Source organism: Sus scrofa, chromosome 6, assembly GCF_000003025.6.
Source record: "Sus scrofa isolate TJ Tabasco breed Duroc chromosome 6, Sscrofa11.1, whole genome shotgun sequence".
In the NCBI taxonomy this organism is placed as follows: domain Eukaryota; kingdom Metazoa; phylum Chordata; class Mammalia; order Artiodactyla; family Suidae; genus Sus; species Sus scrofa.
Window position 1 is genome coordinate 14,094,604 of NC_010448.4, and position 12,475 is coordinate 14,107,078.

Below are 12,475 nucleotides of genomic sequence, written 5' to 3' on the forward strand. Positions count from 1 at the left end.
GGCCCTAAACAGCAAAAAAAAATCTGAAGATAACATTCCAGTACTGTTTTGATGGGTGGCTCTCTCCTTTCTTTAGCTGTGGAACCCTGTGTTTCTGTGATGCAGCCTAAACTTGTCTTGGTGAGTGGCCTCAACACTGATCTTTTGGAAGTCCAACGTGCTCTCCATTGCACCACAGAGTCACCTCACTGGTCTTTTAGCTTATTTTGAACTTGTATCCAAACCTCCCATTTGATTTTTGAGTGAATTTTTATTAGTGTACTACTTATAGAAGTGAATTTTTTTTTTTTTTTTTTTTTGTCTTTTGTCTTTTTTTTTTTTGTTGTTGTTGTTGCTATTTCTTGGGCCGCTCCCGCGGCATATGGAGATTCCCAGGCTAGGGGTCCAATCGGAGCTGTAGCCACCGGCCTACGCCAGAGCCACAGCAACGCAGGATCCGAGCCGCGCCTGCAACCTACACCACAGCTCACGGCAACGCCGAATCGTTAACCCACTGAGCAAGGGCAGGGACCGAACCCGCAACCTCATGGTTCCTAGTCGGATTCGTTAACCACTGCGCCACGACGGGAACTCCTAGAAGTGAATTTTAAACTCAAATGCATCCTTCGTAAACTGCATCTCATTAGTAACCTTCCACTATTCTAATCTATACAGATCTTCTTCAATCTTTTTTTCCGTATATGTTGAACTGCTTAGTCTCCCACCTCACTAGGTGTAGTGGCATGTGGGCATCCCCATTTCAAAAAACATTAAGAAAAAGTTTCTCCCTCCTATATTATCTCTAGCCTTTTGGGCCTACCAGTTCATTTATGAATATTGCATTTTGAAGTCTTAATGATTCCGTTCAAGTCACAACCATGGACATAAATAAAAACTCCTAGCTCTGCCTCATTTCCTATGCATGGTTAATTTGCAGGCAATAATGTGCAGGTGCAACTTCTGTGTGTTGGCCTAATTGACCCTTTCCCTTCTTGATCAAAGGCAATTTCCCTGAGAAATTACCAACTGTTTCCACCTGCAGTTGCTCATGCATGCAGGTGGCAATCCAGTGGGGGCTTTATAGCCCCATCCCCAGATTATCCCATGGTTCAGAATCAAAATTAGGTAAAGTCATGGGCTCAGGAATATGGCTCTTTGGAGGATATCTCTCTCTCATCGAGGGAGTCCGACTGAAGAAAAATGAACACTGAAAAAGGATGGAGTAACTCACCTGAGGCAGGACCTGATAGCATCCTGGGAGGTCAGCATCATTGACAAGCTGGATCGTTTTCTCGTATGGGTACTTGAGGAAGCAGTGCCCGAAGTCTACCTCTCCATTAACCACCTGGAGCTTAGGTACAATACACCTGCCCGAAGGAAAGAGCCCATTAAGAAATTCAAAAGGATGGAGGGACAGCTTGTTTACATGTGGAGAATGCAGAGTCCCAAGTTAAACACATTTGTCACTGCCACACAGGCATGTTCCTATAATAACAACATTAATCATTTTCAAACCTTCTCTCCTGTCATCCCTCTCCCTTAGCCCCCAGTCACCACTTTTTAATCAAAAGAGGCCTAGAAGGAGGATTCCTTAACGACTGCCTTGTGTGGGTAATGACGAACATGTCCACGGTTGCTCATATCTGGCCTTTCTTTGGCAAGGGACCCCCACGGTGCAAGTTCCTTAGGGCAGTGGATCTGTTTCCATGACAAACAGGGCCAATGCCACCAGCATGGGGTCCTAACAAGCTGTGACACTTTGGACCCGTCAGAGTCCCCTGAGGACTAGCAACAGCTCACACCATCTAAATAATGGTAATAATTCTAATTCCTATGCAGAACAGCTGCCTTGAATCAGCAGGCTCAGGCAGCTGCGCGACCCAGAACTGGCACTGTGACAGTGGTGCTCACTATGGGCGGGGGGGAGGAAAGGGGGGGATGGGTTTTACTTTGTGTCTGTTAAGTCTTGAAGTCTGCCCTGCTCTACCACACAGGAAGCAAAATAGTGGGGAGTGCTGGCTTTGAATCAGTCAGAGCCAGGTTCAAATACGGACCTACCGTACCAAGTACGACCTTGAGCAGCTTGCCTCCTTCGAGTCCCATTTTGCTCATAGGTAAAATAAAGGTTATCAACCCTAGGGGTGGGCATTAGCATCATTAACTCTTAGGGAAACAGGAGATAGCGTGAATGAAGGGTATGGCCTGGGGCTATGTGATGGCTCAGTAAGAGGACTGCCCTGTGGGTGGCGGAGGCTGTGGGCAGCCTGGCTCACTCTCTGGGAGAATTATTTTAGGGAGCACGTTTGAAAAGCAGCTCTTCTGCGGAGAGTCTTTGAGCGGTTCTCACTGATGGCACGAAAGTAGTGACATGAAAAGGAGTTTGGTTGACCCCAAACTTTGGGTTTTAGCACAAGATGAGTGTTCATTTTTAGCCAGAATGGAAGTTGTCAGTTGACCCAGTGACTTCTGTAAAGCTACTCCTTTACTACCTGAAACTCTGTGGTTAAGAGGATTTAGTATTTGACTTGGTCACAAAGTAGACATAGTAGGAAATACACAGCTTCCTAAACCCCCCATCCCCTTTTTTAAAATTCAGAATTTCCTCCTGACAGCTGCAGGGGAAAGGGGGCTGGAAAGGATCAGAATAAATCCGCATAGGAAAGAAATGTTAAGACTAGACAAAAAGCCAAACTTGGGGAGAGAGAGGACAACACAAAAGGTTTTCATTGTTTTTAAACAAACAAATAATTACTTAGGTCTCTGGAGGGAATACTAAGCAGATTATGGCAAGAACCTGACCTTGAAGTTCTTCTAGGGCTGTCCTTTGACTTCACTCAAGCCCAAGACACAGAAAAATGGTGCCAGTTATGATGGTCCTGCCAACCGGCACATCTGGACCTTCTTAAAGGTACATCTTCCTGAGATTCATGAAAGTCCTAAATTCTAGGGATTGGTGCAGTGTCAGCTTTACCAAGTATCCTTCTCTGTTTCCTTCAGACTGTCAGTTCATACACACACTCTCAAGACCCAGATCTGGACACCCATTTGCTTTGGCAAGAACATGGCCCGTGATCTTATTTAGGATAACCGGCACCATCAGTAGGTGACACACCACTCTCTGAAAGACCGTAGCTTAGTTAAGGAGACACGGTTGACAAACGGCAGAGCCAGGATCTCAACCTGCCTCCAGAGCCCACTGCTGCCTTTATTAAAAAAGAGAGATGTGGAGTTCCCGTTGTGGCTCAGTGGTTAGCGAATCCAACTAGGAACCACGAGGTTGCGGGTTCGATCCCTTGGGTTAAGGATCCGCTATTGCCGCAAGCTGTGGTGTAGGTTGCAGATGCAGTTCAGATCTGGTGTTGCTGTGGCTGTGGTGTAGGCCGGCAGGTGCAGCTCCACTTTGACCTCTGGCCTGGGAACCTCCATATGCCGTGGGAGCAGCCCAAGAAATGGCAAAAAGACCAAAAAAAAAAAAAAAAAAAAAAAAAAAGAAAAGAAAAAAGAGAGAGATGAGGTCACGGTTCTGAGGAGTTCACAATAAGGGTGAGGGCCTCATTTTGGGGCCGCCTACAGCCTACCTTAGATGTCATAGCGACACTGTCCTGGAAGAGGATCTTCCACGGTGGGCCTGTGAGCACCACTCTTCCTGCTGCACGCCTCTGAAGTACTACCTTTAAAGGTTAAAAAATAAAAACCACCCCCTGTTCACCTCTTTCTGCTAAAACCTGTTCAGTTAGACACTCGGAACATCAGATCCGTTAGAGAGCACAATTATTCTAAATGCTGCAAAACACACAAGTCCCGCTTCTTATCTCCACCAAAGGTGTGTTTGCTGTTCTAAAACCTTGTCACCTGAATACCAGATTCAGCTTCCCTTCCCAGGAAAGCAGAACAAACTCTGTGTGAACTGGCTGCAGGGGTGCTGTCTTCCTGAGAGACAGCCCATTACCGGGGGCTCAGGGGGAGACTGGGGAAGCGAAAGCAGTGAGTAGCTACCTCGCTGTAATTAGGAGCGCCAGCACTTCTTCCCCGATGCCCTCCACGTCCACCACCAGGGCCAGCTCATATTCCTGCACGGTGTTGGAGCATAAGGTCACCTGGAAAGAAAAAGGCAAAAAGCTGCTCTTGTGAAAGGCCAGCTCTCCCTCTGGCACAGGGGAGACGAGGGCTGAGTGCAGACTGCATTGATGCATGTGGCTTTTAGGCACTTTATCAGGGGATGTATGGCATTTCACATTTTGAGTTAAATAAGTTACATTTTGGGGTCAGGGCATGCTGAGATTTTTCAAAGGCCCGGTTAGAAACGACCACCTGGCTTTTGGTACAATAGCTTTGCTGATTTCCGAGAGGTGGTATCAAAGGAGCCATATAACTGCGTGAAGGGAAACAAGGCCCTGAAGGAGAGGCAACACCAAACAAACTTTAATTTAAACTGTTCCTTACGCCTCCGGGCTACATAAATTATGAAGATTCAATACACCGATAAAACATTACAGCTAGATTTCTATTACGGCAGAATAAAGGAAACGTGGCATAAGAAATCAACTGGATAGTGTTTTGTTTTCTAAACCAAAATCTTGCCCTTCCTTTCCACGCCCCATATTCACAATTAGAGAAGAAAACAGGAAGTTCCAAAGAAAGGCCAATCCAAGGACAGCATCTGGCCAGTATATTTTACCAGATATATATACATTTAATTACTCAATGAATTTTATTACATTTGTAGTTGTACAACATTCATCACAACCAAATTTTATAGCATTTCCACGCCAAACCCTCAGTGCCTATTTTTATTTACTGTTGTGAAACCTTACATTTAGGCTTTTGAAGCCTTGCTACAATTTTTAATTGCTTTAAAATGATTTGCACTGGAAGAGATACTTGTTAGTGTAGAAAACAGCTTCTGGCATAGGTGATGGCCTTTCTATCTATAAATTATGTATCGGGACTAATTAAAAATTTTTTTGGCTGGAAAGGGAATTGTTGGATGCAAATTTGAATTCACACAGACGTGGTTAAAGTGCAGATCAGGAGGGAAAATTGGGACTTGGAGAAAACTTTTCCAAACACAAAGGAAAAATTAAAGAGGGAGTCAACGACCATGAAAGGAAAACCTGTCAGATTTGGAGAAGCGGCTGCCCCACGTGCAGAGATGCCTGGAGTGACTCCAGCCCTTGTTTATGTCTCTGAGCTCGGGTGAGAACAAGTGCTTCTGACAGACGGCTGCTAGATAGATGCTCTGTCTTCTGAAACCTTCCTGTACCACCTGGGAGAAGCCTCCCAAAGTGGGGAATGGTAGGTGATACATAAGCCGAGCATAACCAAGTGAAAAATAAACTCATTGCAGCTGCACTTCTTCCTGGGCCGGTCACAGTTAGCAACTGCTATGATCTGAATGTGTCCCTAACTGTCCCCAAATTGATAGGCTGGAATCCTAACCCCCAATGTGATGGTATCAGGAAGTGACAAGGTCATGAGGGTGGAGCCCTCGGGACTAGGATGTGTGCCCTTATAAAAGAGGCCCTTGTCCCTTCACCATGTGAAGTCCTAAGTACCGATGAGTTCTTAAATATCGTCATATTAGTACTGGTGGGTGTATGTTAATACACCCACCACAGAGCAGAGGTTTCAGCAGAAATTGCTAGAATTCACTGTTCTAGTAAAGGCACTGCATTTAGGTTGATGGAGACCCGCTGGAGCAGTGTCAGCTCTTTTCCCACTATATTTGTATGGGGCTTCTTTTGCCGCAGTAGTTTCTTTCCTTGTAGACCCACTTCTCTGTATGAATTAGAGTCACTTCCTCCCATTGACAATGGGCATTTAAAGCAAACCCTAGACACGGTCCCAATAACCACCGAACAGTTCAGCTGCTTGGCCACATGTTTGGAAGGCTGTGTACTTTACCCTGATAGCAGCAAATCCTTGGGAGCGAATGGTGCCACAGCTAGGGGTGATGGTGAATTCTTGGGGTCTCATTACAGGTGCTTCGGCCTTGTTCCAAGATGATGTTTTCTTGTCTAAGTAGTGCTCACAACTTGAAATGCTTTTATGGCCAACGCCATCCCCAGGGATACGCAGTTTGAACGTCATGGGGACTAAGGAGGTATTATTGAGGGAACATATCAGGGTATGAGGAAACCCTAGAAAACAAAATGTAAGGGGAGAAATAAAAGCTCCACAAGAGCGTCCCTTTAACTCCAACCTCCCCTCAAACCGCCAAACCTCATAAATGAATTAGCATGCAATTCATCACGACTTAACTCCAGTTCTGCTCTATATTGTTTTCAGTTGCATAATCAATAGATACATTTCACCTACTCATGCATTCATTCATTCATTCATTCATTCAATGAATACTTATTATGCATTTGCTATGTTACAACAACAGAAGTGAAACAAGCATCCAGGTCCCTCTCTAGAGGCAGTCTCTAAATTAGTTTGCTAAATAATCTTCTAGGAGCCCTTTTTGCATTTAACTTTTGCACAGAAATACAGATATCCCCCCCCCAAAGAATAGAATCATACTTGCTCTTTTTATTTGCCCATGTGTGAAAGAAGAAGCCTGTGCAGTTTTACCCGCTGTGTGACCCAGAGCCTGCCAAGGCATTATATAACTCATTCTAGACTCGTCTAAGGCTCATGCTCCCAGGGTCGATGACACAAAATCGAAGAATAGCCTCTCCGGAGAGAGACTTTACGATCTGCTTTTGAGCCAGCCAGAGACTAACATAACACATCAGCTTTTCCCTTCCTTAGACAAAGCTGCCTTTTAATGTTATTTCTAGCCCTCCTACCTTCAATTCAGGGAGACTGTGTTCCTTTCCTAAGAGATGTGGATCCTGCTTGCCTGGTAAGCAATAAACTGAACTGATTTTGGACCCCCTAGGTGGCCATTATATCTGCTATCATTTTCAGAACAAGAATGATCTACAATCATAACAGAACAAATATGCATATTTGTACTAGATGCAAACACTTTCTACATTGACCCCTGCGATAAAACACAACTGGTCTCCTGAAGTAACTGCTGCCTTGCTGATGGGGGTGTTATGAACGGAGCTCCCCATGTCTGAGCCTTTGTTTACAGATTAGGACTACTGCATCCTTTGCAATTTCATACCTATCAGTGCATTTGGAAGAGTCTTTTTTTTTTTTTAATGGAAAAAGCAGTCTGAAAGATTACTCTTGGAAATTCTAGAGGTATTGCTAGAAAGTCAGTTTCACAATCACGTAATTGCTACATTTGCTACATTTGACTTTTTGGAACTTTCCGAACAATGACTAGCAAACTACAGACCCATTATTCTACCTGACCATTTATGGAATAAACACTCTTCAAGGGGAGGGTATTATTATGGAAGTGGATTCTATAAAGATTCAGATGGATCTTTCCAAACCATTGCCCAGACTACTTCCCCAAAGCTAGGAGTTTTTCCCAAGAATAAAGCCAAGTACAACCTCCTAGCTAGAACAATTCCTTGTACAGTTTTATCTGTAATATTCCATGTTGCTTCTCAAGAAGCCTGAGTAAAAGGGATATTGTTTATTAAAGACTGAAGTATCATTAACACCAATGTTATTCCTGGGTTTCTGGTTGCACCAAATCCTCATTAATGACTACTCTATAGTCTTTAGTACTTTAAGGTAAAGACCTCTAGTCTCCCTTCTTTAGCATCTAATATGTAAAAAGCAACAATAACATTTATGGGCCTTTTCTAGGAATATTAACAACAGGCTTGGTCAGAATGCCTCAAAGACTCACAAAGGTACCTTCATACCCCTCCTAGTACTTAAATCATCATTTAAAAGATGATAGTCTACATGCTATACAGCAGAAATGGACACAACTCTGTAAATCAACTATACTCTAATACAAAACAAATTAATTTAAAAAATAAACGACGACAGTCTCAAGAAGTTTGATTCTCGTTCAATGTGTGTATTTTCATGTGACCTGGAAAGCCCCTAAGAGGAAACTTGAGGAAACTAGGAATAAAGGATCTCAAGGCCGCAAGGAGAAGATTTAGCTCTGATGAAAGGTGGTACATTATTTAAAATATTATCTCTCTACTAAGAATGGACCCTAGCTAAGGAGAGTGTTAAATTGATTCAGCAATACCCAAGACCAAAAATTAAATTACAATTGATGAATTTTGGGGGATTCATGGGATATTTCAGACAATGGATTCTTAATTTTTCTTGTTAAATAAAAATCTCCACAAAGCAAAGTGAAATGTGTTGGGAAACCATTGTGCAAAACAGGTGGTACTTTTGTAGCTGTCTATAGAAATAATTCACAATATGGGAGATCAATAAGCACATTTGCATATTCCATTTTGAACAGAAAAAATTCAGACCTAGAAAACAAACATTACCTAAAATGGGGTCCTCTGTTTGCTTCAATGGTCTCTGGCACACCAACTACGACGTGCCCCAAAGTCTGAGCTGGTCTTTGACAAAAATCTTATATTACATCAAAAAGAGATGAGATAATCTCTAAATAAGAGTGGATGGAAAAATTTCTCCTCTGTAGCTGGGGATGTGGCTGACTCCTGCTTACATCCTGCTATCACACTGCAGGAAAACTGTGCACCGAGTTGTGGGTCTAAACCATACTCCAGAAGACCTAGCAAATGTAGATGGGCTGTGCTTAAATAATACGCTTAAAATATGGTTTTGGGGTTTTTTTTTTTTTTTTTTTTGGTCTTTTGTCTTTTTAGAGCCACCCCCACGGCATATGGAGGTTCCCAGGCTAGGGGTCTAATCGGAACTATAACTGCCAGCCTACGCCACAGCCACAGCAATGCCAGATCCAAGCCATGTCTGTGACCTACACCACAGCTCAGAGCAATGCTGGATCCTTAATCCACTGAGCAAGGCCAGGGGTTGAACCCGCAACCTCATGGTTCCTAGTTGGATTCGTTTCTGCTGCGCCATGACAGGAACTCCAGTTTTGGTTGGTTTATTTGTTTTCTGTTTGTTTGTTTGTTTTTTTGGGTTTTTTTTTTTGTCTTTTTAGGGCTGCATCTGTGGCACATGGATGTTACCAGGCTAGGGGTCGAATCAGTGCTCTAGCTGCCCGCCTACACCACAGCCACAGCGACATGGAATCTGAGCTGCGTCTGCAAGCTACACCATAGCTCACAGCAACGCAGGATCCTTAACCCACTAAGCAAGTCCTGGGATACTAGTCACGTTTGTTACTGCTGAGCCACGATGGGAACTCCTAAAATATGTTCTTGCAATTGTCCGTAAATTCTTAGATGAATTTGAACCTTCCTATACAGAAAGGCTAATGCCATAAATGTGACTAAGACTCTGTTCGCTGTAAATTTCCCGCCTGGGGAATACCAGCCTTACATAGAAGAGTTATAAAGAATCTTACAATGTTATAACTATTTGATAAAAAATTTCATAATCCACAATCCTTGGGAAATGAACATAAAAATATCAATATTGATCTTAAACTGACCAAGTTCTCTGAGGCTCTTGGAGTTCTTTGGTGAAGAGTTTTACCTTTAGTTCTAATGCCCATCAGATCAAGTTAGCATCCTCTGGAACTCATGGACAATTCACTTTAAGAAATAATGACTAGAAGATCCACAAGATTAAAGTCTTTTATCAATCTGAATCAAGCTTGCTTCATACAGACATAGCTAAACAGAACCAACCGATGTCCGGTCAAGAACCAACTCACCTATAAGTTCAAGAAGCCTTCCCTAAAAATTTACCCTCAAAAGCTTTCCCTTCTTTCAACCTCAAAAGTGAAAAAAATATATCAAATAGTCTTTAGAGCCTTCTAACAACTGACCCTGCAGTTAATTAAGAGGTGAACCTTTGGGTAAAAAGATACCCAAAGAAAATGAACTGGCTGAAGACACAAAGAAAACTACTCTTACTGGAGATTTGAGATGGAAGTTTGCTAAAAAACAAAAACAAACAAAAACCTTCCCAAAGTTGATGCCCTTCAGCAATACGCTGCTCTCCCAAGCTCCTCGGAACAAGCAGACTCTACATGAAGTAGAAAGATTCTGCCCAAGAGTGATGAAAGAGGACTTTGCGATGTGCCTGGCATTATTGATTCTCATGTTTTCCTTATATACTCTTGTTCCTTATCATTCTGTCATATTATTCTCTATTTACTATCTTAAGGTTATAGCAATTCGGATATCCTGTTATGTTTCCTTTATTGTTAATGATAACTTGTTCAGGTCTAGACTTTGCTCATGCCTATTATAATCTCTTCTGCCAATCTTTCTATGATTGTGATAATTAGGCTTTGCCCCTGATTCTACTTAACAGAATCCTCAGGTAAATTTAAATACTCCTTCTTTAGTAAAATATTGCTAGTTACACCTGGCCAAGAAAGAGACACCTATCATATATATATATATATATATTTTTTTGTCTTTTTGCCATTTCTTGGGCCGCTCCCTCGGCATATGGAGGTTCCCAGGCTAGGGGTCTAATCAGAGCTGTAGTTGCCAGCCTACGCCAGAGCCACAGCCACGTGAAATCCAAGCTGCGTCTGTGACCTACACCACAGCTCATGGCAATGCCAGATCCTTAACCCACTGAGCAAGGCCAGGGATCGAACCCGCAACCTCATGGTTCCTAGTTGGATTTGTTAACCACTGAGCCATGATGGAAACTCCCCATGTATATTTTTTTGATGCTTATATTTATTTATCCCAATACCTCTGCCTTCACTCTATAACTTCTCTGTTCATATTATCCAATGGTCAAGTTCACTGAGCACCTGATGCTTCCAAATTCCTTATTCTTATTCAGCACATTCTTGTTCCTCCCGAAAAATAGTGAATTTGCAGATACTTATCCTGTCCCTTTTGGTCTATCACCTGACATACAGGTTATTACTTGGTCCATTTTATTCTTTGAGCAATCTGAGGAGATATCAAAGCCTCAGTGTTCCTTCAGGGACAATCACCACCAAAACTCTATAATTTAACTCTCTCATGATACTGTAACTTCAGTCAAACTAATTAACTTTTAGATATGTCATACAATATCCAATCCTACCACCAAAATCTTTAGTCATACTTAAAAAATTTTTGATACCAAAAGTACTATTACCTCTCATCTACTTTATGGTATTTATAATATCCTAACAGCATCAATACCAACAGACCTGGATGCCAAATCTAGATCTTCATCTCTAAGCAAGAAAATACCATGTCTACATCCTAGCTTATAATAGGCACCTCTTCAGGAATGAGATTTAGTGTCAATACAGGGACAATATTATCAACTTTAGTTAGCTTGATGTACTCCCTAGCCCTACCACAGTCTCTGCAAACCTTTAACTCCACACAATGTATGTATTATCCTGAAATGACTAAAAAGTTCTGCAATTTCTGGCTAGGTCCCATAACAGTCAATTTCTCCTTTGCATCTGGAACTAACTGTATGCATCTCTATTGGCCTTTCATTCCATATGCCATGGGTGCAACCATAAGACAAAAAAAAAAAAAAAAAAAAAAAAGACTATACAAAATAGAGAAGAGTTTTCAACTTGGAGGGATAAAAAACCTGCATTAAACCCATCACCAAGTTCACTTTGTGTGTGTGTGTGTGTGTGTGTGTGTGTGTGTGTCTTTTTTGGGCAGTACATGCAGCATATAGAGGTTCCCAAGCTAGGGATCGAATTGGAGCTGTAGCTGCTCCAGCCTACACCACAGCCACAGCAATGCAGGATCCAGCCGCTTCTATGACCTACACCACAGCTCATGGCAACACCAGATCCTGAACCCACTGAGCGAGGCCAGGGATTGAACCCGTGTCCTCATGGATACTAGTCAGGTTTGTTAACTGCGGAGCCACGATGGGAAATCCACCAAGTTTACTTTAAATTTGAGGGCATCTCTATGAAAAGGTTGCTGTGTAGCCAAAGTGGTAAATTGGATTCTGCATATGAACACAGAATGTTCAGAATGTTCAGATAGTGGACTGAAGCATAAAGGTTTCTGTTGTTCCAATGCTGGAAGTGGGGGGACAACCATGGCCTGACAGCTCTTAGCACCCAGGACATGGTTACAACGTTCATCTAAAACTAAGAAATGGCACCAAAATGCTGCAGATAAAGAAAAATTCTGGACCCTCTCAGCTAGTACCTACACAAACTGGTAAGAGAAGTTCTTTGTAAATCTTCCTCCCCCTCTGTAGAGAGCAAAGTAATTCTTCTCAGTTTCTAATTTAGAATGGAAAAGTACTCACCAAAGGCAACATCACCAAAATGCAGAGCAGGGACATTAAAATGGAAGGTAGGTCCAATGACACAGCCCCTGGAAGCAGGAATAAAAGGGCATGGAAAAAGAATTCAGTGAATTCAAGGGAACAATCAAGAACTGAGAAGAGGGTAAGCACTGAAAACCTTATTTTTGCATTAAATAAGTGATAGATCAAATGGTACTTCTATTTTTAGTTTTCTGAGGCATCTCCATACTGCTTTCCACAGTGGTTGCACCAATTTACAATC

General features: G+C 42.5%; 1 protein-coding gene across 1 annotated transcript in view; it reads right to left on the minus strand.

Moving 5' to 3' along the window:
- HYDIN (HYDIN, axonemal central pair apparatus protein) overlaps positions 1-12,475 on the minus strand; it is a 412,515-nt gene that overhangs the window by 199,328 nt on the left and 200,712 nt on the right. The window contains 4 exon segments of the mRNA XM_021093814.1: positions 1,211-1,346; positions 3,976-4,076; positions 5,884-6,119; positions 12,214-12,281. Of these exon segments, the coding sequence (XP_020949473.1) occupies positions 1,211-1,346; positions 3,976-4,076; positions 5,884-6,119; positions 12,214-12,281 (541 nt within the window).